The following is a 25,131-nucleotide window of genomic DNA, read 5'->3' as shown; positions in this document are numbered from 1 at the left end:
TGATGAAAAACTGTGCCTAAAAAGTAATTCAGGGAAATGAAATAAAAGTAACCCACTAAATATTAAAACACTTTCCCAAGTTTGAACCCAATTCATCAGAAAACACCCTGAATAATAAACAGCTCCAGTTATAAAACTGCTTTAAAATGTTTAGATTTAATCTACAAGGGAGGGGAATTCAAGAGGTGAGAAGCAGTTCTTCTATACTTGTCTATTCTGTCCTAGGTAGATTCAGACCAGCAGCCTTCCCACAATGGTCTATTGGTGCTTGAATTTAACTTCTTTTTGCTTTTAACTTGTTCTTAACTTTTTATGATAAAAAGTTTGGGGGGGGTGTAGATAGGTAGGTAGGTAGGTAGGAAGGTAGGTAGGTAGTTATAAACTGTTGCGATGTATTTTTGTGATACAGCAGTATATAAATATTTTCGTTAATAAATAAGCAAACCTCAAAAGGAGAACTCTTCTATCAACTAAGGAGTCTGTGTCTGCATATACCCCATACATTTAAAGCACATTTAAGGTACTCCCCCTCCCAAAGAATTATGGGAGCTGTAGTTTACTCTTCACAGATCTATAACCCCCAGTACCCTTAACAAACAACAGGTTTCGGGGGGGGGGTTATGCTTTAAATGTATGGTATATATGCAACCTATGACAAAACAGACAATGCTCACTTTGTGTTTTCTATGGGAAAACATTCTCTAATAAGTGAACATATGTGTTTAATGGATAGATGTTTTCATTCATAAATGCCATGTGGTGATCTTTAAATTGGTCTCCAGCTTTAAGAATTCAGTAACTGCTTTTGCTCTGTCATCTGTGCAGCACATTGCAAAAAATTGCCACCAAATCCATCCAAAGTTTTCACATGATAACGGCTGGAAAGACCCTTTTCCATTCCTAATTTATTATCTTTAGTTCTTGTTGTAGATCATTCCTGTATGAGCCTTCCTGTCTGAGCCCATAATGGAAACTGTGAGAAATGTACCTGGAGTCCTCTCAGTTCTGTTTCGTAAATCCTAAAATGAAGGATTTTATTTATTGATGTCTTTAATATAATAACAATGACTGGTGCTTTTTTGAAATCTTAGAATTATAGGAAGGAAAAGCATTGGAAGCAAAAAAGAAAGTAATTGATAGGAAGTGGATGACGACTGACTTTTAATAAATGTCCTCGGATTATGTCTTCTAGATCCTTCAAGCCTGACTTTGTTCTCATCCGGCAGCATGCTTACAGCATGGCACTAGGAGAGGACTTCCGCAGCCTCATCATCGGCCTCCAATATGGCGGAGTCCACAGTGTCAATTCTCTTTTCTCCATCTACAATTTTTGCAGCAAGCCCTGGGTGGTAGGTGCCATTCTTAAGCTTCCTTACATGAAATGAGAGGGGAGTTGAGGATCCCCGTACTGCAAGAAGCTCCCAATTTAATACTTTGGTTGTTTTGGTAAATCTAAATTATTTTGTTGTTGTTATTTTGTTTCAAGCACACCAGGTATGCTGTGAGACTGAGGATTCTGCCCAACTCAATACCTAACAGGCCAAATGGCTGAACTGAGGAAAGCAGGCCTTGGGCTTTTGCTGAGAGAACATTGTCACAGGCAACTCAGTACTTTATAAGTGTTGTTTGTCTGGCGTGTGGCAACCACACACTGGATTTCCCACTGGCCTGGAATTAAGTAATCTGGAAGAGTGGAGGATTGTCATGTGCAAATAGTTTATTTGATAAAGGCTTAGACTTCTGGCACTGATACATCCTGCAGGTGTCAGGGTCTGACTAAAACGTTCCATTCTCTCCAGAGATCCATGGGGTGGTATTCAAAGTACTACAAGGCCATGGTCCCTTCAGCACAAGTATTACTGCTTGCACAATGGAACTTGCCCCCCTTTCTTTCCCTTGTGCCCCCCCCCAAAACCTGTTCCCCCAATCCTCCAGAGCAGATTTTAAATTCTGAAAACTGAATGGAAAGCAGGGATCACAACACAGTGTGCCATTTCCCCCTAATAAAACCAGGATGGGGGCAGAAAAGCATGAAAAGCATGGCTGTTCTTTATTTGCCAAGTGCAGGATTTTTGTATATTTTATTACATTTATATCCTGTATTTCTTCCATCATGGGACTCAAGTGAAAGTAGATATGGTTGGTTCCCAGGTGGCTACCCATGTAGGCAATGATCAAAGCCAGACTTGCTTAGCTTCAGCAAGGTGGTAGTCCCAGGTGCCTTCACATTGTCCCCTGGGATGTGCGGCATACAATATTTGTACTGTGTAATCATAATCATAAGGTGATTTATGGTATTGGGCTGCCCAGATTCTTTAAGTCCTGATGAGCTCATAGACTCTACTTTCTCCCACTACTGCTTAATAAAATCAAAGAGGTCAAACTGGCATTGGAAACAGTTTTTGGCTTACTTGATTGAATATGGGTCAGATATGCATTTCAAGCACAACTTACATTGCTGAGGTCATCTCTGGCAAGGAATACAGACCTGAAATTATAGCAGACTATTAAGAAATTGAGACAGCAAACTTTGGGAATTAATATTACTCTATTGCAGATATGTAAGCTACAAAGTAAGTATTTGAAATTAGGCATCTGCTCATCAATATTTTGCTGGAAATGTGCTACATATACAACATAGAAATAAACAAGTCTTGAGTTGCAGAACAAGATTATTTCTTTATTTTCACTCAGATTAGCATGTTTTCCTTTATTTATTTATTCTACTTCCATGGTCAAAATTTAACCTTCCTATATGGTACTAGATTGTCCACAGTGTGATGGTATTTCATGCTACTTGGAATTAGCAAAGCACTCTACCAATGTTACTTATTATGACAATTATTTATATCCCACCTTCCAGGATACATTAAAATATGTTCTTTAAAATGGCAATAAACAGCATCAACTTATTAAAAGCCACCAGGATCCTTCCCACGGGGCAGCTGGTGGTAGGATGGTTGGAAGTTTCATTTCCCTGATACCTATCTAGATGCTGGTGCTATCAGATGATGTTAGCTCACTTATTGTGGTCACACAAACATAACAATTAATTAATGAATTAGTATATTTGACTAAGGTATGCAAAGCAAGCAAGGAAAACAATTCAGCAAAAGATTATTATTCCCCATTAACTTGTTTCAGGTGGGCACAAGTACATTCTAAAGATGCCCATTAAAACTAAGGCTTCAGAGTTCAAAGATAAAGAAGGCTACAATGTACGCTGACAGAGAGAAGCAGCTGGGACAGATAGCAAACTGGTACCACCATAGATGGATAAATATTCTCTGTTAAATGTTGTTTTCTCTGCTGGCCCTCCAGAGACAGTGAAAGTTTAATTACCTTTCCTTATTTTTCTTTCTTTATATCTTTTTTCCCAAAGCGAAGTAGGAAAGCTACTATAGGTCATCCATGTGAAGTGCATTTCATACCCCATTCTTGGTATGTGGTAGCATGCATTCCAGTGCAGGCTAAAAGCATTTACAAATACATAATATATAAATGATATGCTGTGAGGTCCTCCTCTATCAGCCTATTTGCTCTCTTAGATCTCTTGGAGAGGCCTTTCTCAGTGTCACACCAGTGTCTGAAGCATGATGGAGTCAGAATGAAAAAGAGAGGGCCTTCTCTACCTGTGCCCAGGTTGTGAGCAGTGCAACGCAGCTGCCATGAGCAATGCAAATGCATTTGAAAAACAGGGTATACGTTTTGGAAGCAAATAAATAAACATTTTTGTGTGTGCTGCTGCTTTGTACAAGTTTGGGACTAGGGACTGGCATAACCTGGTGAAGGAATGGCAGATTGCCCCCATGTGAACTGCGGCATGCATATAAAAGATAGATCACACATGTTTTTATATTTGAATGTGCTACATAATTGTACAGTGACTAACATACACTCCTCTTTTGCTTGTTGTGTCTATCCTCTCTCTCTCATATACACACACTTAAACACACAGCTGTAACTTCTTATGTTTGCTCACTGAGCTAGTCAAAACAGTTTCATTTTGCTTTTCTCATCAGATGTTCAGGGTTAGTGTAAGTAGTTAAGAGAGGCAATCTCGCTTCTTTATGCTGGGTCAACAACCTGTGTTGCCAACAATAATTGCAGGGGGAAATGGCAGGCTATTTTATTTATCTGCATGCACTGATCTCTGACTGGGCTTGCTGGTGACTTTTTACACTGTCACATGCTGTTGGAAGATTTCTGGATTTTCTCAAATATTTAATTTTCCCCCTGAAGGAATAGTTTTGTTTATTTAGACAAATGGTGAAGACCAGCAATATCTGAGAGGCATACAACCATGCCATATAATTTTTGCACTTCTTTGGGGTCGAAGAGTATATGCACTTTAATTTTCTAAGAAGCACCCTAAGTTAAAAGACCTTTCATTATGACAGGTGGGATTTTTTTGGAGCACAAGCGGGAGAGGAAAGCAATGCTCCTCCTCCTGCTGCCCATAATTGGCCTCTAAATTTTTGCCCTTTGCAAAGTATTGTTCCCAAATGAACTTTACTTTTATCTGTAGGATCCATTCACTGGGGAGCTTGTCAAGGAGTATGCCTTGACATTGGGGGGGGGGGGCATAAATTTGCTCCTGGAATTGCCAGTGTCTATTGTGAATATTTGGTTTTGTGCATCTCAGTTATGTCCCAAGTTGTCCCAAGGTTGTGCTTCCGCATAGAACTCAGTAGGAGTGGTTTAGGAATCATTATGTCCCTACTGCAGGTTCCATTTCTTGCTCTTGCTCTTGCTCTTGCTCTTTGGGGCAGAAGATGATGGCCTTGGGCAGGACAACAGTGCTGGATTTAGGGTGGTGTGGGCAGTTCCCCATAGGGTGCTGAGATGAGGGGGCACAAAATAATAATAATATTCAGAATATCCATTTTAAAAGCAAATGTACCAAAAGAAGTTATTGTTAAAATAAGAAATAGGAGGGGAGCAGATTTTGTCCTTGCTCAGGTTGCCATATTACCAAAGTCCACCCCTGAGGATAGGAATTGTTATATGTATGTGCTTGTTAAGTTACATGAATCCCCTTTCTTTCCATTTTAGTTCTCTCAGCTAATTAAAATCTTCAACTCTCTGGGTCCTGAGAAGTTCCCTCTTGTGGAGCAAACCTTCTTTCCAAGCCATAAACAGATGGTAAGTACCTTGGGTTTATTTTCTTCGATGGTCTGCTATGATATATAGAGAATGGGACTGTGACTCTGGAGAGAACAAGTAAACTATTCTGTGGGCACTTCCAGACTAATGTTTTATTATGGGTGTACTCTACAACATGTTCTTGAGACAAGAAGAGTGGATTTGTGGTGAATTTATTCCACTTTAGTGTTTTTGTGTGTGATGGTTCCCTGATACTACCACGTTATTGAACGCGGGTTCACGTATGACTATCCAATAGCATCATGAACACAAATCATAATGAATGCACAATAAAAAGCATGTCTGGAGGGGCCCAGTGACACCTAACAGAAAAGCAGCAGCAATGTGATGGCATTATTTAAATGTCCCATTCCCATTTTTTCCCTAGTTCTGGGAGGAGGACATTAGAAAAGTGAAGTAGTATTTGACTGATGCATAAAGACTTCTGGATCTTGACAGTAATTGGTTCATACAAGGATGGAAGGCTGGATTTAGGTTTGATGAGGCCGTAAGCTACTGAAGGTAATGGGGCCCTTTATATGTCCAGCTGTCTTTTGTCAACAACAAATTGTCGCTGGTTTTTTTTGTGTTGAATATATGCTATATGGTAATTTATGGACCTAATAGGTATCTAAAGCCATTCACACATAACAAATAGGAGCCTACACAACACAAAACACTGTTGCTGTATGTAGGTTTTATTTTATTTGTTTTTTATCTTATATTTTAGAAATGTACATCCAGTGGTTATTTTTCCTTTACATTTTTTGGGGGCCCCCAAGAGAGTGGGGCCCTAAGCTATAGCTTGTTTAAATCCAGCACTACAAGAATGCATTCCATATGTATCTTTTTGTGTCTTCAAGTTTGCCAGTATTGATGGGTGTGACATTGTGTCTGTCAACAGATATGCCCATCCCGTTTGGTCAGTTTTACTCCTTCAGGCTTGGTGCCTTGAAGGCCACTCCTCCCTCATGTGTGCAGTGTTCATGATGGCTGCTGATGCCCCAGTCCTAATGACCATGCTTCCTTATCATACTTGTGCCTGTGTACACACAAAGTATAAAAGTGTAACATTCATGACTAGGGTGTTGGCATCTCCCATGCACTGCAGAGAAAGATGCAGTAGCAATGGGAGGGGCAGGCAACATGGGATGCGTCAGAAGTTTGTCTGAAGAGACTAGCCTGATTATGCTAGTCTTTCCTATGGCCATAACTCTGTATTTCCATCTGCGTGCCTTGGTGCCATCAATATCATTTTTGCTGTGCTCTGCATTCAGAGTAAATGCAGCTGTTTCTGCAGGAATTTGTTCCTCCTATTTGGACAAATAAAGCAGACTGTGTGGTACAGTACTTGGAAGGATGTGTGGGTTTGCATTCAGCATTACAACTGGTCTGAACTTTTCAGTGATGAGAACTACACAGTACTTAAAAAGCTGTGATACCATTGCTAATAAACATTTACATCAGGATTACTCTGTGAAGTCTGTTTGAAAAATGTGATGCAACCTGACTTCCTTTAGTTATAAAATTATTTCCCCATCTCTCACCCAAGTTTTCCTTTTGGGAGCTTTGGTTCTGTCAGTGATCCAGTGGACTCTAGAAATAATAATAATAATAATAATAATAATAATAATAATAGGCTTTATATACCACCCTATACCTGGAGTTCTCAGGGCGGTTCACAGAAAAGAACTGCTTGTTATTCATTTAAAATCTCAATAAGGACTATAACTATTTACATGGAAGTCCAGGTATCTTTTCTTATAACATGAAAAGGATTTAGTGCATTTATTTTTATACATCTAAAAAGAGGTCTGGATATGCATAGCAAAAGCACTTTTTCTTTTAAAAGAAAGAACTTAATCCACAAAAGAAATGCAGAGGTTATTAAAGCAGTACTGTTCTTTCTAGAATACAAAAAACACCAACCATCCCATACTTTTTCTGGGGAACTTTTTCTTTTGTTGTACAGAGCCTTAGGGCAGTAAGGTTCAAAAACCCCAGTTTGAACCAGCTTGTTTCTAGTAATGTAACAAATGCTGTATCATGCTTAACTGTAAATAAAACCTCTAAGTGGTTGCTTAATTAAAATACTGTGTATGGGCCTAAAACATCTGTGTTTGTAGAATTATAAGCAGCCAGAGCTGAGGCATCAAAAGTTGCTGATAATTTGTGAGGTGTAAGGAGAGCAGAGGGGGGAATCCTCTTGCATGAGAAGAGGTGAGGATGCTACTATTCAAAGTTTGAGTGCCATAATCTCCCTTGGATCTGAGCTGCTGCAGGAGAGGACACTGTACTAGATTACTCCAGCTGCTCTCTGTGAAGGATTCCCATTCTATTCCCTTGCATCATTGGGTAGGGCTGAGATAGACTGAGTTGCTTCTAGTCAGTGTGGATTCTGAGCTGGATGGACCGATTGTCTGACTTGGTATAGAATTTCAGCTTATCATGTAACTAGAGCTTTGTTTTGCACTTGTTACTCTTCTGAGCTCTGTTCGCAGTTCAAGATGGATAAAGCAGAACCTCACAAATGACGCGCCATATATTGTTTTGACTACTGGATACAGTTTTGAAAGTAGCAAAATGAACTTGAACTAATGTAAATGAAAGCAAATCTTGCTTGCATTTGCACATGGCCAGTGATCCCCATATGATCATTATCTTCTCCTCCAAATAAAAAATAAAAATCAATTTTCATGCATAATAATTATGAGAAAGCTATGTGACCGACACATGCTAGATTTTGTTCCCAGCTTTGGCACAGAGAAAGAGGAGATGAGAATTCCCAGGGATGACGCAGAAGCCAGAGTGGGAATTCTAAGGAATTAGGAATAAGACCCGTTGAAAGCTGTGGAGCTTAAGGGCATGTTCACATTAGTGGCTTAAAATGCAGCAAGGTTGTTTTTCTGCACTGGGTTTCAAGCCACATTTCTATAGTGTTGTTCACATCAGAGTGGTGGCAGGGATGTCTTCATCCAATATACATTACCTTTTTGGTTTCTCCGCCCCCTGCAACACCCACCCACACCCCAGAACTCCTATTTATGAAGCTGTATTCTGTGTATGCACCCTTATCTGCAAAGGCACAATGGCTGTCTTAAATGCACACACTTAAGCATTAAGTGAATGTGGCTTAAGTTTTCTAGTCGGATTGAAGCTGGTTTGAGAAAAAGCACATCAAACAGAAGTATTTGTAAAGGATCAATATGGTTGTGGAGTAAGTGGTAATATGAACATACCCTAAGTGTCTGATAAACATGAGTCATCAGCTTTCTGCCACTAACCAGCAATAGCCAGTCAGATAGCTCAAAACTGTCAACCAAATTAAAGAAGGGAAAATGTCTGTGATAGAAATAAAACACTTTATTGTTTTAGAATAAAAGGACACTATAAAAAGTGAACATTATTACCTTAAAAGACAATATACATTCATTGAATATAAAATTTATAAATAACAAAAACAAGGAGGAAAACTGTAAACAGTGCTACAAAACTAAGCAAAAATTACATTCCTTCTGAGGAGACGTTTTCTCCCAGACTGATAGTAATGGAGAAGAAAAAAGAATGCAGATTTACAGCCCAACCCAGTGCCTGTATGTTCGCAAGAGAGCCCCACTAGGTTTGATGGGACATACTAAGACTGCAGAAGGCTGCAATCCTGTGCATACTTGCCTGGGAGTAAGTTCCATTGAACTCAGTGGGGTTCCTTTATTCGGAAAGGCATAGGATTAAGCTTTATTTGAAACGAATAAGGGGTCTTCATTGGGCTTGCACAGACCTACATCTCAAAACCTCTGGAATCAATGGAAAGGTGCCAGTTGACTTCAACAGGTATGGCTCAGGCCCCTGCACCAAGTGCAAAGCTCAGCTTAATAGCTATAATGCTGAGAAGCCAGTGTGGTGGATAGAGAGTTGCACTTGGGTCAGGGTTACCTGTTTCAAGTCCCGCTCTCGTCCTGGCAATCTGTAAAATGGGAATGATGGCAAGGGTTGTTGTGCAAGGGAATGAAGCAAAGATTATAAAGCAGTTTGCAATTTTGTTTTATTTTTAATGATTTATAAAAAAATTGTTAGCAGTAGCAGACAGTAGGATGGGGCAGTGGTGCTGGCCTGACTTCCTGGTAGCAGAGTCACTACTGCTTACCGGGATGAAGGGTGGGAAGGTCAAGGTAGTAGGAGAGTTTGATGCTGTTCAGATGCAGCAAATATGGCGCTCCTGCCAGTGCATTTCTACAGCACCAAGCTTTCTCCCCCCCTTGCCCCCCACCCTCCCTCCCAGTAAGCAGCAGCAACTACCCCACCCCAACATCCACTACTGATTATTAGTAACACTAAAAAATATGGAGATCTCCCAAAAGAAATGTATTTTTTGCTGGGTTCTTCCCCCTCAATCTTTACCCTCCATTTGACTCCTTATTAAAACAAAACAAAACCCCAAACAACCCTCTTTGATGGCTTGATTATCAGCATGGTGAAAGGTTGTTCTCTTCTGCCCTTGCCTTCTTAGTTGTGTTGCATGCCCTCCAACAACTCTTTACTTTCTGTAATGTACAATGGAAATCTGTATACAAAAAGAACTTACTTTCCCCCCCCGATGGGTGGCCTGTTTGTTTTTTTTGTTTGTTTTCCTACAAAGCACACACATATATTATAGCCTGTATAAAGACACATACCTTCTTGGCAATTAAAGAGATTTCTACAATAGCTTGATAGCAGAGCTGTAAAGTCTCAGCTATGATCTTAAAATTCTACAGTCAGTGAAAATAATACAAATGCGGAGCTGCCATTCAGTGGAAATACAGATCACATTTTTTAACAACCCAGTCAACAGGAAGCTGCTTCCCCTTCTTGCCTTTCAAGATCTGAATTCATGTTAGGTTTATCTCAGAAATGACACAAACTGAACTTAGGCCACCTTATCTCCAGCAAGCTGATAAATAACAACCACTGCTAGAAACACTGAAATACTCTCCCTACCCACATCAGTCATAACACTGGCTTCACTGAATTTGGCCTGCTGCAACTTAAGCTAGACTTGTTAACTTCCATTTCAGAAGGGTGAAGGCTTGGTGGAGAGAGGATTAACTCAAGTCTCAATATGATTTTATGTGGCCTTGGCAATTTTTCAAGATCTGATTTATGGGTACGTAGACAGGTCTGGAGGGTGCATCCTACTGGCTATTAATGAGCTACTGTCCTCAAACCTTATGTGGGACAGCGAATCTGCACGGAGGTTTTGACAAGTTCAAAACATTGAAACACTTCTCATATGTCTTCGTATATTGTAGTGAAGTGCACTATTTTGTGCTATGACATTAAAGAAAAGCTGTATTATCAGTGCCCACTGTGCAGCTTTTAATTTCCAAAGTATGGTGAGGGATCCACCCCTGTGGTTCAATACTAAAATGGATATGCCTTTAGAACAATGCCATTGATTTTGGCTAGATTAGAAGTAGTGTTAGTGCTGCAGTTTTCGCCATTGTAGCTCTTCAGAAATATCAGTTCAAGAACGCTTCTGCTGCCAATAGCTCTGAAAGTGTCAGCAATTCCATCACAATGATGGCTTTAAAATAAGTGCCCTAAAGGGTCGATATTTCCTCCCTGGAAACCAGTACGAAACCAGGCACACTGAGTCCTATCTTACAATTGGCAAAACTTGCTCTTTCTCACTTCTTGCTATGGATGCCCCCTCGTTGTACAAAAAGCCCAGCTCTAGGCAGGGGTGGACTTTGGTAATCTTTCATAATATGCTACCCTGTCTGAGGCCAAAATTTAGCACCCTTAAATGGATCTTCTCAATTTTGCGCCCCCTCAGCTCAGCACCCTATGTGGGGGAACTGCCAGCACCGCCCTAAATCCAGCACTGCCTCAGGGTCCAGCTCTGCTGCCAGAGGCAACACTGGATGAACTTTGCTACTGGCCTAGTGTAGCAAGTAAGAACATAGGGTGCAGTCTTGAGATTAGGACCAATCTGCACAACCAGCAGACCACGTGATAAAACCACTTCAGTCTACAGAGTACGGATTGCATGACTGAATGCTCCCTCGTGTTAAAATAACTTCCTACAGAAAAATAAGAAATCAGCAAAAAGGGAACTAGCTTAGATTTCTCTGGGATATGCTGGTTTTCTGTGTACAGTACAGGGATTATTTATTTCAGGATCATAGCCCTGAACTCCAGGTCATGACTCTCGTGGTTGTGGGAGCTTCAATGCACACATGAAGCTCTCCCTGCCTATAAGAAGGTAGCTGGGCACATGCTTAAGTTGATCGCTTTCCAGCTTATGACAGCTCTATTTTCTACAATGGAATGAATTGAAGACAGATAGCAAATTAAGACACACAAAAAACCCAACTTTTAAAAAGTACTGTAAAGAAAACTTGTGTTCATTGTCAATATTTCACCCCATTCCACAGCCTACGCAAAGTATATAGTTGCCCATCCCATCAGTAACCCTGCTTCTTGACAACATTATAATGTAAAATACTTTTATTACAATATTTTTATATTATACTTTTTCATAATAAAAACAAACAAATTACCAAGTCCACAGTGAAGGTGGGACAACCTCCTCCTTCATCCCTATTGCCAGAAGGTTTACTGAGCCCACAAGCATAGCTCTGCTTAATCATAGCCAGCAAGGTAATACATCACTAAAATGTTCCTTTAGGCTACAATCCTATACATACTTAACTAGGAGTAAGTCCCACTGAACTCAACGGGATATACTTCTGTGAAACATGCATAGGATTCCATTGCTAGAAGGTGATTTCTAGAGCCTTAGGAAATTCTGTACTTCCTAAGTATTTCTCTGGTAGCACAGAAGGGTGTGTTATATACCCATCCAGCGTATTTTTCTGGCTATTATGCAGACTGATGCAGATCATTTCAGAGGAGGAAAAAGAATGACCAAGGAGTGTTTCTCTGCATAGTATTCATATGGCAATGTGGTTGTGTGAAAACTACACAATGAAAAGTCCTAGAAACAGAATTGTTTTTCACTTTGATTAACCAGGGCACTTTCCCAAGACTGCTTTGTTAATGACTGGTGAAGAGGAGGAAACATAGTGACTTTTCAGTCTTCGAATAGCTGTGTGCATTGGCCCTTACTGCAGCTCAAAGGAGAGGAGGGAAGCACAGAGCATGGGGAATAAACACCCATTATTGTCACTACTGCAGAAACACCGGAAAGTCAACCTCTTTAGTTTTAAACAAAAAAATAAAATAGTATCCAGTGACTTGGAATGTGAAGATTCAAACTTGTCATTGCTTATAGCATGAAACAATTCCATGTCCTGTCAAAAATAGCTTATATCATCATATCTATATACATTTCCATTCAACAAAACAGTGTTTTGGCATCTAATTTCTTAATGCCAATAGCCTTAATTAGATTACTTTTTTCTCCTTTTCTCCAGACTTCCCTTTGCCTCTCTTTCCAAGTATCTTTGTTTAAGTGTATTTATTTGTTTTATTTTGTATTGATACGTTTGCATGTATTAGGGGTTTATGTTGAAAAGGCCTCTTTGAAGCCTGGCTAAAACCCCCAAAATGCCTGGTGTTGATTTGGTTCTGAACTTGTTTGCTCCATACTTAGGAGAGGGATTTGCTCCCATTAATTGGTGTTTATTTTTAAAAGCCGTTATTTATGCTCTTGCACAACCCAGAACTACAATGGAGCTTTTACATTCACATTTCAAACGAGACAGGCATTTTGATGTAGTGCTTTTAATGCACATGACAGCTGAATCCCCCCAGTGCTCCATCCAGTTCAAACATCATCACTTTCTTTTCATCCATCCGGTGTGTGGCTTAAATTTGCTCACATTGTTAATCCTAACTGGTTGCATTTTTTTTATAAAAAAAAAGAGTATCTACATGGTCTGAGGATTGAATGTGTAAGTGAAGAAGCAGCTTGGGGAGGGGGCTGGAATTGTGATACAATACCCATCTGGGAAATTTTTGAGATTTTTGTTTTCCTACAAAAATATAGATTATATTGCTATATAGAGAGTGATACATAACTGAGAGCCAAAGCTCCCTTATTTATCTGGTGTGCAAACAGAAGTTCCCAGATAAATCTCTTCTGACCAAAAATGGGTGATAGCGATTGTGTTGTTGTTTTTAAGTGATTTAAAACAAAAAACAAAAAGATAATCAGTTAAGACAGCATAGATTTAAAAAAAAAAACAAACACCAAAGTTCGAAGTGCTAAAATTCGCAAGAAACAGGCACTAATATCATGGTTGTCATCATGATCTGATATGAGTTAGTGTCCAAAGAATGCTCAGCCGCATGGGAGAGAGGGAACAAAGAAAAGGGGGTGTTCAGGGGTCTGTGGCATTGATGGTTGTTTTATCAGGAGGTGCCCATCCTCTATACCAGCTGCAGTAGCCCTCCTTCTGCTTGATGCAGGCATAATGCTTTGACTGGTACCCTGGTTGGCCGAAGCTGGAAAGCATGTCTGTCCACAGGCACTCATTCTTGGAGGTCACAAAGCACGGAAGGTAGTAGCAGGGCTTAATCTGTAGTTTCAAAAAGAAAACAAGTGATGGGGGTTGGCTAAAATGGTTTAAGAAGAGTCAGGCGCTTTGCGGCTTTTTCTCTTAATGCTGCATTACTATACTTGCCCGTTCAGAATTAAACCCCATTTGAGTTTGATTTGATTTACTGCCTGGTAAGTCCTGTGCCTATATTTGTTTGTTTGTTTTGTTTCTTTTGAAAAGTAGCACGTCCATATGGAAACATCTGAGTTTAGATCATGGGTTACATGGAAATTCAACCGAATTGTAAAGCTGAAAAGTATATTTCTAATGAGCCGGTCCAAAAATCATATTCTTGAACTTGACCTGTGCCTTGATTAATGGAACTACCTTAAGCCCCTGTCCCTGGCAGGGAACCTCAGGGAGCCAAATGCAGCCCTCCAGGCCTCTCTATTGGGCCCTCAGGACTCTTCCCAGGCAACATCCTATCCTCAGCCACATCCCTCACTGTCCCTGCTGTGCACCATCCTTGAACATTTCTGTGTGGCTGGAATGTGTCCATGGACTCTGATAATACCTCTTGCTTGCTTGCCTGGATTTAAGATACCATGAAATGTATATGTAGAAACTAGTCTGCTGATAATATAAAATTTACATTTGTTGCACCACTCAGTTTTGCTGCTGGTCCCACCTACTACTGGCATGTGGCCCCCAGAAGGGAATCTGGCCCTTTGGTTCCTTATTCCTGCTTAAGCCTGCGGGAGATGCTTGCCATGTGACTGCGCTCCTAGCCTTTGCAGAGCTTTCATTTTGCTCTTTTCTTCCCAGATATTCACAAGGAATAAAATTACAACGTTCCCTTCTATTGCCTCTCCCTTCCCAGTCCATCCCCAATATATGAAGTTGTTCACAACTCAAGGAGTGGTCACCGTAGACAGCACACACCTTGCAGCCACAACCAAGGTGGTAACGATGGTTGAGTCCTTTGCGCTGGGAGAGAGTCAGTCGATCCCACTTCTCATTCAGGTTACACAGTCCTGTGTAAACCTTTCCATCATAAACTCGGCCTAGAAAATAAAACTGCAAATGAGCCATTCAAGTGTAAATAATTTGTTAAATTCCCAGATGTGGAAAATATCTGTAGTGCCAGTATTTCTGCAGTTTGGAAGTTGATACCACATACAAAAGTCCCTCCCACATGCAAGGAATTAGCAACAGCATGGCTACCTTTTGAAATATAGTAAGGAACTGTATCCTACTATGTCATGCCTGCTTATTTTCATTCAGGGCTTGTGTCTTCAACACCTATATAATTAGCACTGAGAAGATGAGGTGGGTGGGAGGAATTCCCTAGGCAATTATGCTAATCTGAATATGACTGCAAAAAATTCAATTTCACATGTGTCCAGTCTAAATATTGCCCAATATTTCCAATTCCGAATGATGGTAGTTTAAGAAAAAAATACCAGTTAGTAGAAGACCTGAATTTGGTATTCATCAAGATTGAAAATCCTTTTTAAAAAAAAATTATCTCTCAAACTTCAACTGGAAAATGTTCAGAATAAAATTGACTTTGAATTTTGAAATGTTGATAATTCCCAAATTTGTGTGAATTTTCATTAATAAGATACTGTCTTCTACAATGTAAAACTAACAGCCACTTCTCCTACACTTGTTCCAGTCAGACAACACCTGATTGGCACAGATAATTTTGGAAGCAGAGTTAAATCAAAACTTTAGTTTTTGAGACTTGTGGGTTAAATACTTGTAATCCACATCCACTAGCACTAAGCTGCAACTCCTCTAAAAATACAGTTGAAACAAATACACCCTGCAAGCGAGCTGTGACAGACAACTCTGCTATTTCTTTACCTGTAATCAAATACTGGTACTTGTTGACCTCCAGCTTGACCCCGCAAAGGCTTTCAGAGGCCTCTGTGTAGATATATTGAACATGTGGCATCTTGTCAAAACCCCTGTACATCTTTAAAAAGGAGAGAGAGAGAGAGAGAGAGTTTTTAATAAAATATCATGCAACCAAAAAATAACTGAGCTTGGCATTTCTTAGCTCTGAGTATTCAAACTGCTAACTCCAGGATGGCAACCTTGTATTTCATTTTAATATGTTGCAGTACATTTTCTAGCATGGTGGCCCCAGGAAATTTGGCAGATGGTGGGTTTGTACAGCATCAAGCATAAGTGTGTGTACTCAATGGACCACTAATATTAGAGCACAGTAATGTCCCTTTTCCATTACTGAATGACTTCCTCAGCTCCAGGAGTTAAGAACTATATTATAATGTATGCCCCTCATGTTTCCAGATGTTTGTGCCTCTCACAGAACTACAGCTCCCAAAGTTGCTGGGAAGGGAGCGCTTATGATAGTTAACTGGTTCTGGTTTGGGATAGTAATGTAAGGCATGCTGAAACTCTCTTTCAGAGATGGATGGGCATGTTTTGCTACCTTGTACAATGGACAAGGGCAGCCTGTGGAAACAAGGAAAGTCTCCTGAAAAGAAAGCTCTAATCATTGTTTTTTTGTTCTTAAAAACACACACCGAATATCCTACAGCTTTTATTAGTTCAGGGCACAATCCCGTGGGATCTTTCGTAACCTGCACCCACTCCAACACAGGAGTAATTCTGAATAGACTGTTGATTTTGTCAAGAAGGCAGCATTACTACTCTTAGAATCTTTCTGTCTCCACAGTCCTGTATTTTAGGAAATGAATGTTAGAGAACAAAGTATTAATGAGCATTGCCTGGTAGCGCCTGCTAGAACAGCACCAGTTCCCACTGACTCAGCATTCCATTAAGCAATCCTCCATTCCTGGGGATTAGGTGAGACTGTGCAGGAAAAATCTACGTACAAATCATGTGGTCCATCTCATTTTACAGTGGCCTTAAGACGGATGTCACGAGACAGAATGGTTGCTGCCACTTCATGAGTTTTAATTCATGGTTTAAATACTAACTGCTTTCCCTTACAGCTATAAAAACTTTCCTATCCTCTGCCTTAGAATGGGCTGGAGTGAAGATATTGGCAGCTGCATGTGCTGTGTGCCTTTCAAATTGAGTAGAGACGCCAACAGTGTCAATAGTAATGCTGACCTCCTTTGTTGCATGGTCAGCTACAGTACTTTTGGACAATTCCCAGAACACGCTGCCTTTATATTCCCAAGCAATAACAAAACATCATGGACTGAAGCCATATCAGAAATATTCTCTTTAGTTCTCTTTAGTATGCAGTTGGGAAAGAAAATAATATTTCATAACACAAACTCAAAAGGTTTACTCATGGAACTGTACAGTTTACTGCAACTGTACAGTTTCAACATATAGTTAAACCGTGGAATACATTGTAATGTAATGAGGTCCACCAACTGGGACAGCTTTACAAGAGGTTTAGATAAATTTATGGAGGATAAAGCTCACCATGAAATCTGTCAGGCCCAAATTGGAATCTGCAGTTAAAGTAGATTCTAACAGCTAAATTTGTTAAAGCAACTATGCCACTGCTTTCATATTTTCTATTTGCTCAGTAAGGCTAAGTAGGTTGAAGTCAAGCATAGCCCAGTCTCCTATATTTATCAGCAAATCTCTCTGTTTGGGTGAGTATAAGTCATTGTGTCCTGTAGCCAGATAGTGGCAAAATGTCTCATTCTCACAACATCCTCCCTCTATTTCACAGTAGGGCCCTCTCTGTGCCTGCCATACAGGGAATGGAATCTTCCTCAGTAAAAGTTAGAGGAGAGCAGAATTCTGGGAATAATCTCACACATCACTGCTCTGAACATGATCATGTGGGAGAAGCAATCCTTAGCTGACCAAAAAGTTTCACCACTGGATTCACCTGGCAGATTTTAGGTTTGGCACAGGGATGTGTCCAAAGAAGAAGAAGAAGAGTTTGGATTTGATATCCTGCTTTATCACTACCCGAAGGAGTCTCAAAGCTGCTCACAATCTTCTTTCCCTTCCTCCCCCACAACAAACACTCTGTGAGGTGAGTGAGCCTGAGAGACTTCAGAGAAGTGTGACTAGCCCAAGGTCACCCAGCAGCTGCATGTGGAGGAGCGGGGAATCGAACCCAGTTCACCAGATTACGAGTCCACCACTCTTCACCACTATACCACACAGGCTCTCAAACCCTGGGGATCCAATCTGCTTACACCTTGTGGTGCTTTATATTACCAGATCAATCCCTGCTTTATAGGAACTCAGCACAGCCTACGTTTTAACACATGGGTTGGGCTGCCCAAACCTCTAGCTTGCTCCTATGTAGCCTGTACAAAAGTTATTGATGTCATTTGCCTCTACACAAATAAATGCAGACCCTAGCTGTCATCAACCACTGCCATAAGCACAATACCCACAAGTGATTTTATTTTTTAAGAAAGAAAGACCAGTGGAGCTACACAGCTTTAAATAAAGTAAGGAAACTGAGATTTCAAGCAAAAATTCCACTCCAGGGAAGGAGGTGTGTCGAGGTTGGTTTTGGCAGCAAGTATAGTTTGCGATGGCTTTGGTGCTGCACAGCTTTTCTACTTAGCTGGATGATGCCTTATAAAGAGAATTACTGTTATTAGGAAGCAGGCAAGTGGTTGTTTTTCTAAACCACTGCTTTGTCTAATATGTTTCAGATTTCTGCAAGCACTGCCAGAGCCTCTATTTGTTCCTTTTTTCTCCCTCTTCTAAAGATATTTTAACCAGTCTTATGACTGAGATGTTGCAGCCAAGAAAAACAAACCAGAGCAGATTTTTAACATTACATAACAAGAGGTCAGTTGGCAAAGGAATGTCCAGAGCAACAGGTTTAAGGAAAAGCTGCTCATGGCTAGAAAGTTCAGGAGAGAGCGCAAGTGAAGGCAATGAGGCCGCTTTTATTTCTCCCTCCCTCTCTCTCCACAGTCAGCAGGCAAAATCTAACCAGGCTCAAAGGGTCCAAGAATTAGTTGCCCCTATATAATTATCAGATATGTCACTGCCTTGCTTAAGCTCACTCTGGGGGATGTGGGCATTTATTGGCACTGACAGCTAAGAAAGCAAGAGATTTGGAGTTCATGATCTTGAACTGATATTTCTTGTGGCAAAGTAACATGTGAGGGGCAAGTCAGGTGGCTGTGTCAAGATGCATCTCCATTTCAAACAAATATCTTGAAAATGAGTAAAAAAAGGCCCTTGTGCTGCAATGGCCGCTTACTCGGTCCAAGGGTAGGCGGCACTTGCAGCACAGCAGCTCCTTCCTCCCCCTAGACCCTTGCAATGTTTGTTTCAGACATTGGTCCCTTTCCCTGTTTGCCGTGGTGCTCTCTGGGTTCCCACAAGACCCAGGTTTGAATTTGCACTAATCCATGGCCACTTGTGGGGTGGGGCCAGGGAGTAGACCTGGCTGCTGACGTTTTCTCTCTGGTCAGCTCCCAGGGCATTTAAATGGGCTGGTGCTGCTCTCAGTCAGAACAGGATGTGGGAAACCAAGGTTCAGCTCCTGCCTCAGCCTTGAAACTCACTGGGTGACCTTGGACCAGTCTCAGCCTAACCTACTTCACAGGGTTGATGTGAGGATAAAATGGAGTGGGGACAATCTTGAGCTCCTTGGAGGAAGGTGGGACATAAATGGGATAACAATAATACTCACAACCACCTCAACAGTAGTTACTCCCCAGCTCTGGAATGTCCTCACCTCTCAGGTACAATCAAGCACCAAGACTGATGGCATTTCGACATCAGGTCACCAGGCATTTGATAAAGTTGTGTCCCTCACTTGGCTGATGCAGTTATTTGTTTGTTTGTTTACATCGTTATAGCATACTGTTTGTTTTTACATTAAGTTGTACTGAAATGAAATATTGCTTTCTTGTAATTTAATGTTGTTTCTTGTTCTGAGACTGCGTGAGGAATGAGTAACAGGTTATAAATAGTCTAAATAAATATTGGCTTGATCACACAACTGGTTTCCTACATAAAAAGGTGGCATGCATGAACTGTTTTCATGGTATGCCCTGGCTGCAGAGTGAAATGGTCTCTAAACTAGGTTGTCAGAGTGACAACTACCCCTCCTGCATAGGGAGCAGCAACCCACAACTGAGAGAAAGCCCAGAAGGCAAATAATATTCTGTTCTGTAGCACCTGGAGTAGAATGGGAAGTTATTTCTAAGGACTGTCATGCATGCATGTGTCGTCTTTGTGTTTTGAGAGACTGTGGGCCAAACTATTGTGAGACACTATTCACACAATTAACAATAGTAGGTATGTGTTCATGGTGAGTGGGACTATTTGCACCAGGACCCACAGGGTAGGTAGGCTTTAACCCTTTGCTGTCTCACTGAAGCTCCAAGCCAGATCCACCCACCCCCGGCCACACAAGCTATTTGCACTGGAAAAAGAGCTCCCATTCACACCAAAGGAAGATTTTATTCCAGTGCTAATAGGGTAAAATAAGTAGAAAAATATGCATTTTTGAGAAGCAACACATTAAAAAGTACTGGGAAAATTTGCATGTTCTATTAAAAAAAAAAAAATCAGCAAATTGATGCTAACAAATTTATGAGTTCACATATATGAAACAGGTCCAAAACTAGACTAATCCCTTCATTCATAGTTAGCATATGATGGAGTTTCATGAGATCTATTCTCAGATAATGACATTTCTACAATTTGAAATGTTTTGCTGTCTCAATCCAGTATGATTGTGTACGTACCTTCATTTGTTTGACAGTATATTGCATCGTCCCAAAAGGTCCATCCTTCATAAGCTTCTTGCCCACTACCTTGGCTCGGATGACTGTAATGAAAAGAGAAGGTTTAAGAACAATGCTGGCACCAGGTCAATAGCATCTCTGGCCTCTAGTTCAGCACTGAAGACAATATGCATCAACAAAATGTATCAACTGTCCCAGAGTTGTCTCGTATTTATTTAATTTCTATGCAAACTTAGACTTTTAACATAGTGGCACCAGTATTTTGGAACACTGTTCCTATTGAAATCGTACAGGCCCCTATAATTTAATATTTCATCAGCTTCTGAAAACATTTTTGTTTTACCAAGTATTTTTACGTAATTAATTTAATTCAGTGTTGGTCTTTTGTTCTGTATTTTATTATTTTATAATCTTACAATGTTTAAAAGATTTACAGAACACTGCCATGGTATTTTCTTACAAGCTGGTGATTTATAAATGTTCTTAGAAACAACCAACCAAAACTGTTTAATGAATAACATAAGCTACAGGGCTGGGAAGATTCTGTGTGTGTGTGTGTGTGTGTGTGTGTGCGCGCGCCCCCAAGTGCATAATTGTACTTTTGCTACATACATGTCAGATATCAAAGGAAATTTGAAAATTATCATTAACAGCCAAGTTTCCAGGGTGTGGTTTTTACGATTACTTAGCTTACACTTGAAATAGAGAAAATTCCTTGCAGAAGTTTTCCCCTCTACTATGTGGCTATACTGTTCCATTGGTAGTGCTAGAGAGCCATACTCCTAGTAAATGGATATGCTAAGATGGCCTCACCCCAAATACCATAGATGTCTTGAATCAGCATGTTTTCTTGATCCCTTCCCTCAACAGGTCTCGTCTGCCAAGCACCTTTAACAAGTTTCGTTCACAGACCAGTGAGAGGCAGACTTGACTCTGCTGATGAGATGGGATAGGAAACCATTTACTGCTGGAGAAGGGAGAGAATTTATTTCTTAAACAGGAAGATGGCCCACTAAGGCCTGCTACTTTGAAATAAGCATGTTGGCTTTTATCAAACAAATTTTGTAAATTAAGATTTGTCACCTAATTTCACCTAAAGTCAGATTGAGAGGTTCCTTCTAAGCCAGGACATCTGAGGAGTTTTAGTGAGTTTCTAGACTAGTAGAATTTCTCAGAGAGGAATGCACATTCTGTAATTTCTAATTCCTTCTGCAAATACAGATAAGCCAAAGCCACAATATATATGCAGGGTGAGGGCAGGATAGGGGCCAAATTAGACTACTTCTCTGTAACTTTAATAAAGGGTAACAAAATGCTTTTACAATTTCTCCTTTCCTGCAAATATTATCTTCAGATTCCATCAGTCATGGGTGAATTGTACTGACCCAGATTTTAATTGTTCATAAATATTTACCCAAGGGAAGCAAGGAATATGATTAGAATTTGCTTTGGCTCAAATGCAAGCTTTTGACCTTTTCCTTTAAAAAGAGGGATAATGGTGAAGTTTATTTACTAAAGGAGACATTCACCCGATTGCCTAGGGCTTCTGTAAAGTCCACATACCTCTGAACATGACACAAATTCATTTTTCAGTGCCAAAGTGACTGTAAGCAATATATACACAGCCTAAAACAAAAGCCAAGCTTTTATATTTAATTTCGTGACAGCTTTGGAGCAAAATAACCTGCCTTATGAAATAGATCCTGTCGTCTTTATTCTTCCTGACCTAAGAAATGAGTTTGCAGCATTATCTAGGAAATCAACTATGGCCCAATATGAATCCATAGCTAGTTTCTGTGTGTCATGCTTGGGCACAGATGAGTCCCAGCATGGTGATGTTACCGACCCATAGTTCTGCTTGGAGGACTAGTTTTGTATTAAGTTTTCAGATTCTGACAGATTGGTCAGCTCTGCCAGCACCCAAATCTTATCCCATGGAAACACACATTTCAAGCACAATTCCATTTCTGTGGCAATCCTAGATTCAACTGCTGGTTACCCTCCTCACTGTCCTACAAACAAATGAAAACCAACATAGTGTTTCAATGTTATGCAATTCTATTGCTTTTACTCAGATCTGAAAAGAATGGAAGTTGGTTCAGAATGTGACCTGGGCTTTAGGAAAGTTTCTCTTTGAGACAATAATGTTTGTGCAGAGAGTGTGAATTTCAAAAGGCATATCCTGATATTTACACAAGTCTTAGACTTTGTGTTCTGAGAGGTGCCAGGGATTCTCATGCCAAAAATGACAGAGAAACAGAGATCAGCTTTCTTACAGATGAACAACAGCAGTATTTCCCTATGTCACCCATATTTTGCAGACTAGTCTTGCCTCAGTTCGAGATGTCAAACACAATATGGAATCATGCTCTTTGTCTTTAAAAGTGGCAAAGAAAAGAAAGATTCTTGCAGGTGCAGCTATTTGGGTTTGTAGAAGAAGAGGGGGAGGGGAGAAATTGTGCCTGCCTAAATTTCCCCTTCTAGGTTATAGGAGAGCTAAGAAATCTCACTTCTTATTGAATTCCATAAAAACCTACCGCACAAACACAGACACACCAATTAAAATAAATTAAAGAATGTAGCAGTGCAGGTAGGCTAAAGCAAGTTAAATAAGTACTGATTAATATGGAGCTCTTCCTTTGTTTCTTCTTCATTTAAGTGACTGCATAAATACTAGTGTGTAGTCTTCAAAAATATGTTCATCCATCCCTGAAAGCAAGTCTAAACGTGATTTGGATCAGTCTGTTGCCAGAACTGGTCTTTTAAGGGTACCAAAATGGGACACAAGGGCATAATTGAGCAAGTAAATAAATCTTCCTAAATCCCACAGTGAAGCCACTAGTGCTGCTGAGCTGGTACAGAGGTGGCATAGAATGCTATGAAGGAAGAAGGTGCCACTGCCTGGCATTCCAGTACTAAGTGCCTGGCACTCATGGGATCTCTGGTAGGAACCAAGGCTCATTGCCTCTGCTGCACCTGCTAGAAATGCAATTTGTTGATTTGTGAGGCCACAGCGAAAGGGTATTCTAGGAGGAGGTTGTAAATGGTCAGAGCTCTAATCCACAAACCACTTAATCCAGAATAATTCCATAGAAGTCACAGGAGCTATTCTTAACTAAGTGGTTACTTCGAAATGACTGCCTTGCATTTACACATAGTACTTAGGACACAAAAAATAAACTCTCTATACGTTTTTAGCAGATAGTTGTGCACATGCAGGCACAGTTTCTCCTGCAAAAACCATCACCTGCTAACTGGAGATATTTCAAACATCCTTCTTTGCTCACATACAGAAGTTTATTTCCAAAATATATTTACATAAGCCCTCTTCAAACCCCCTGCCCCACATGTGAGGGGGTAATGAGAACTCACCTGTTAGCCACAACCCAACCACTGCAACACCCACTCACTGGCCATGAATTTGGTGGCAATGTGAAGAGGCCCATTGAGCAGATGTGCATAAGTTGGCCTCCTCTCCACAAGCAAGTGGCCAGAATTTCCTTGGAGGACCACACTCATCCAAGTTGCAAGTGTATAGGTCTCTACACTACCACTGAAATTGTGACCTCTGAAGGGCATGTCTGGCTGCTATTAGGCAAGGACTACTTAATGTGTGATAGGATGTCTGAATAAGGCTTTTTTGAGTTCTTACATAAAATCCAACAGCAATCAATGTATGCAAATATATAGATTTATGTAACATCGCAAAACTAACATGAGGCAGTAAGTGCTTTAGACAGATCCACATAGCTTGTGAGCCAGCAGTAGTCTGTTACTCATGCATGGTGGTTCACTAAAGCCTCAGAGAATTTCCATAAGAGAGCCGGGGTGGTACAGTGGTTAGAGGTTTGGGCTCAGACCTGGGAGAGCAGGGTTCAAATCACTGCTCAGTCATAAAACTGAAGGCTAGTCACAGGCTCTCAGCCTAACTTACATCAGAGTTATTGTGAGGATATGCATGTTACATTGAGCTCCTTGGAAGAAAGGTGAGGTATAAATGTAAAAAATAAATAAGAAAGAGCATACTGAATCAAATATAAGATCTTCTCTAACAACTGAATTTGCAGTAACTTCTGCTGTGTTTTGTGACTTTATTTGCAGTTAGTCACAGTTACCTCAAGAAAAAAGAGAGGCTCCTAAATATTATTTCATCAACATACTGCATGCTAACCAGTAAAAAGACACCTTGAACACCCTTCTTAACTCTCTCATTTCCTCTGGAGTCCTATTACAGTCCTACTATTACTGATGGGAAATTTTATCCCACACAAGTGGACACCAAAATAGCAGCATATTTTTAAACCGCAGCCACTTTGAAGTGGTGCCTATGAAAACATTCTGTGAAGAATGTTTCTGAGTACTTTGGGGTTTCGGGTCGAGTCATTTTGTGGGATCAGAGCAGCTGACAAGGTCTCACGGATGATTTGTAATTATTTATGTAATATTAAATTGGATAGGCGTATAAATCTCAGATAAGATAAGCGTGGCAGCTATGCTTTGGTCCAAAAACAACCCCAACAGGCCAACTCTTAATAATAACTGATTGTCACTGAAAAATATAGTTGCAGTTATTTACATTGAAAATATACATTTTCCATATGCTTGGGCAGATATTAAAAAAAAGAAGTCTTTTGTTTTTTGTTGGAAATTAATAGTCCACACACATTCACACACAAAAAAGGTTGACTGTCTCGGTCAACTCTCCAAGTCAGAGCTATAAAGCATGGGTGCCAAAAAGAAAGTACGTATATATCTTTGCAATTCTGCTTGCAATTTTAAAACAGCAGATAAATATAGTGATACTT

The 25,131-nt window shown here is 40.3% G+C and overlaps 2 protein-coding genes across 4 annotated transcripts in view; one reads left to right on the top strand and one right to left on the bottom strand.

Moving 5' to 3' along the window:
* Positions 1 to 25,131, top strand: part of SYN3 (synapsin III) — a 196,137-nt gene that overhangs the window by 40,325 nt on the left and 130,681 nt on the right. For all 3 annotated transcript variants that reach the window (XM_080971721.1, XM_080971720.1, XM_080971722.1), the window contains exons 5-6: positions 1,193 to 1,349; positions 5,056 to 5,145. In XM_080971721.1, coding sequence (XP_080827847.1) covers positions 1,193 to 1,349; positions 5,056 to 5,145 — 247 coding nt within the window. The remainder of the gene's footprint in view (positions 1 to 1,192; positions 1,350 to 5,055; positions 5,146 to 25,131) is intronic.
* The window catches only part of TIMP3 (TIMP metallopeptidase inhibitor 3), a 48,071-nt gene continuing 31,428 nt past the window's right edge, over positions 8,489 to 25,131 (bottom strand). The window contains exons 2-5 of the mRNA XM_080971833.1: positions 20,327 to 20,409; positions 15,501 to 15,612; positions 14,574 to 14,695; positions 8,489 to 13,670 (exon numbers count right to left, since the gene is read on the bottom strand). Coding sequence (XP_080827959.1) covers positions 13,473 to 13,670; positions 14,574 to 14,695; positions 15,501 to 15,612; positions 20,327 to 20,409 — 515 coding nt within the window. The 3' untranslated portion in view covers positions 8,489 to 13,472. The remainder of the gene's footprint in view (positions 13,671 to 14,573; positions 14,696 to 15,500; positions 15,613 to 20,326; positions 20,410 to 25,131) is intronic.

This window comes from Podarcis pityusensis, assembly GCF_964106645.2.
Source record: "Podarcis pityusensis genome assembly, chromosome: 10".
NCBI lineage: Eukaryota > Metazoa > Chordata > Lepidosauria > Squamata > Lacertidae > Podarcis > Podarcis pityusensis.
Note: the sequence above shows the minus strand (reverse complement) of the source record. Positions and strands in the feature narration are given on the sequence as shown.